Here is a 3,563-nt window from a genome sequence, read left to right as displayed (position 1 = left end):
ATGGGCCTGACCATTCCATTTCGGGTTGGTCGGATTAATTTGATCCATATATATACTCAATTAATCCTAACATTAATGGGTGTAAGTAATTGTGGCAGCCTTGGTCTCCTTGTCCCCTAGCCTTGAGTGTCTTTTCTTCTTGGCCTGAAAAACGCTGAAAATCAACATTGGGTCGCCGAAATGAAGACAGATAGGACGTGTGTTGCTTTCTCTCCCTCTTGCGTGTTGTACATCATGCACCCTCCTTTCACCCAAGCGACTCTCTTATTGCTGGAGACAACAAATTGTGCAACTTTAATGGTTAATAGTTTTTGGACAATTTCAAATAGGTTCTTACATACCACCGTTAGAGTTACTCTAACATAATGTCCTCGCCTTGATTTGCTATTGGCTTCATAAATAAGTAGTTAATTGATCAAATATCAATTTTTGATTCCGTGAATGAAACATTAAGGGTCCGTTTGGTATGCCGTAATGCAATGTAATGTAATCAATGTCGTAATGTAATCAAAGTTGTAATGTAATGGAATGAAATAGTTATTCTATTACCATGTTTGGTTGACAATTATGATGTAATGTAATAACCATTACACTACTTATATGTTCCTAATTAAATGCAATCATAAAATTTTATTTACATAATTAAAATCAACGAAAAACATAAACAATGTGAAAAATCGAATCGAAATCAAATACAAAATTAGATTAACCGAAATCAATAAATTAATATATAGTTTTTCGCTTTATCATTTTTTTTTTTACATTTTTCTCGTTTCTTTTAATTTCCATTTTCAACATTTTTCACCGTTTTTCTATTTTCTCATTTTTCCGGTTTTTCATTTTTCGCATTTTTTCGGTTTTTCGTTTTTTTTTTCATTTTTCTCGTTTTCAATTTTCATGTTTTTCTACTTTTTGCGTTTTTGACAAGAATGGGAGGTAAGATTGAGAGGTGAGATTTGAGAAATGAGAGGTTAGATGACAATGTAATGAGAATTCAAGACATTTTTCTATGTAATGAGGATTACAAGATTTCTTTAACAAAATTTAACTCAATGTTTTCCCATTCCATTACAATGAAATTGTAACATGCAACCAAACATGGTAATGAGCCTTCAATGTAATGGTCATTCCATTACGAAAGTCATTACATCTTACCAAACGGCACCTAAAAGTTGTTCCAAATTATTATTATTATTATTATTATTATTATTATTTTATTTTGTATCAGTTGAATTGATTATAAAATAGTATTTGGTCTTGAACCAAAATATAATTTAGTTTACTCCATGGCTATGAAGACTGGAGATGAAGGGAGGACTTCAATCTTTGGCTGCATATGTTTGTCATAAAATGTTCTTGGTCCAAGTCTAAATTTCCTTTTATCTCACCATTGGCTTTGTAAACTCTATGCATCTTTCTCCCTTACTTTGAGGCCAATTTTACGTGTGCCTGTCTAATTTTTTTTATTCCTAAATTGAACTTGTTGAAATTTTCTTTTTGTATATAGGTGTTATAATCTGAGTGGTACAGAACCAATTTTTATATATCAATGTAAAACTTTTAAAAAAAATAAACTAGATTTGTACTACAAAATAAGATCAGAGTCATTCTGAACAAATTTAGAAAAATTTAGGAATGATTCTGGCGGTCGGAGAGGCGTGGCCCCCTTCGGGCGCCCCTTATCTCCTAGGATCAAACGATTTTTCACTTTGGTAATGTTGAAGTGTATGGGATGAAGGGTGGACTTCCACTTCAATCTTTGGCTGCATATGTTTGTCATAATATATATGGTCTTCGTCCAGTCTAAATTAAGTGTATAAGAATCTTAATTGTTTGAGTCCCTCATTCACATTAGCAAGTCTATCAAACTTGTACTACGGTTCATAATTGGTCTTCATACTCATTTCTAGTTTATTTCCATACATATAACAAAATTTACTTAAGAAAAAAAACTCTATAAATAGTCTTCAGGATTAATCAAAGTAACCAAACCAAGTGCTTAACAAAAGCAATGGCATCTAAAGCTTTTTCCCTCTCTTCATTTGCTTTGATTCTTCTGATCTTCATATCCCTACACTGCAACACAGCTTTAGCAAACTCAAAAAACCATAAGAAATCATCATCATCAGCATTTGATTTCCTAAAACATCTCCAAGGATGTCATAAGGGAGATAAGGTGAAACAAGTTCATGATTTGAAAAATTACCTTCAACATTTTGGTTACTTAACCTATCAAAACAAGTCTCTTGGTAGTAATGATGATGAATTTGATGATGAATTAGAGTCTGCAATCAAAACCTACCAGCTGAATTACAATTTGAAGACCACCGGAACATTAGACTCAGAAACGGTGTCTCAGATGATGGTGCCTAGATGCGGAGTAGCAGATATAATAAACAGAACAACAAGGATGGAATCTGGGAAGAAGAGGCATCATCATAACTCAACATCAAAATTCCATACAGTATCTCACTATGCTTTCTTCCCAGGAAACCCTAAATGGTCAGCAAATAAGTATCATCTGAGATACGGGTTTCTTCCAAGAACACGAGTAGAAGCAATGGAAGCAGTAGGGAGAGCATTCAGAACATGGGAAGCTAACACACATTTCAGTTTTGAGAGAGTAGAAGATTATAGAAGTGGAGATATCACTGTGGGTTTTCACAGTGGAAATCATGGAGATGGGGCGGCTTTTGATGGTAATGGAGGAGTTTTAGCTCATGCATTTGCACCAGAAGATGGAAGATTTCATTATGATGGAGATGAGAATTGGTCAGTAGGTGGAAGACAAGGTTCTTTTGATTTAGAGACAGTAGCAGTTCATGAAATTGGACATCTTCTTGGACTTGGACATAGCTCTGTTAAAGCTGCTATTATGTATCCTTCCATTGCATCTGGACTCACAAAGGGTTTACATTCTGATGATATTCAAGGCATCAGGGCTCTCTATAACCTTTGATTCATTTCCTATCAATAATCTTTTTGCTATATACTTTCACTTCTTGTAATCAGCTACACATGCACACTTTTGGAATAATTTACATTCAAACCATTTTATGTAATAGGCATTCAACGCATTAATAAAATTTGCAATATTACAATTAGCTACTCTTCCTAATTAAATAATATAGTTTGTATTCGAGACTTGTCTCTATATGGAGAGATATTTTACGATGTTCTGATCAATGAAAATCGTTTTACGTATCACTACATGAGAGATAAAGAAAAAAAAAAGTATATATATAATATTAATTGATTAGTCGATTGTATCACTTCCAAAGTACCCTAAATTCTTTTGCTCTATATGCTTGTACGACGCACATAATGTTGATAAAAGAAGAAGAAGATACAGAGAAAGAAGAAATATTTGAGATGAATATTAACTGAGAGAAAAAAACTACAAATTGTCCTTGAATGAATGAATAACCTAAAATACATTATAACCTACTTATATACCCATAACCCCTATAGTTAACTTAACTATGGTTAACTAACTGACAAAATAAATTAGTTATTTTTATCTATATGGTTAATACCCCCTCTCAAACTGGGAAGGTGAACAT

At 33.0% G+C, this 3,563-nt stretch overlaps 1 protein-coding gene across 1 annotated transcript; it reads left to right on the top strand.

The window, feature by feature from the left end:
* Positions 1 to 1,980: 1,980 nt before the first annotated feature.
* Positions 1,981 to 3,104, top strand: LOC136232960 (metalloendoproteinase 3-MMP-like). The gene has a single exon (XM_066022449.1). The coding sequence runs from the start codon at positions 2,012 to 2,014 to the stop codon at positions 2,957 to 2,959; it is 948 nt and encodes a 315-aa protein (XP_065878521.1). The 5' UTR covers positions 1,981 to 2,011; the 3' UTR covers positions 2,960 to 3,104.
* The last annotated feature ends 459 nt before the right edge of the window (positions 3,105 to 3,563 follow it).

Source organism: Euphorbia lathyris, chromosome 6 (assembly GCF_963576675.1).
Source record: "Euphorbia lathyris chromosome 6, ddEupLath1.1, whole genome shotgun sequence".
NCBI lineage: Eukaryota > Viridiplantae > Streptophyta > Magnoliopsida > Malpighiales > Euphorbiaceae > Euphorbia > Euphorbia lathyris.
The sequence above is the reverse complement of the archived record's forward strand: the minus strand, read 5'-3'. Positions and strand labels throughout refer to the sequence as shown.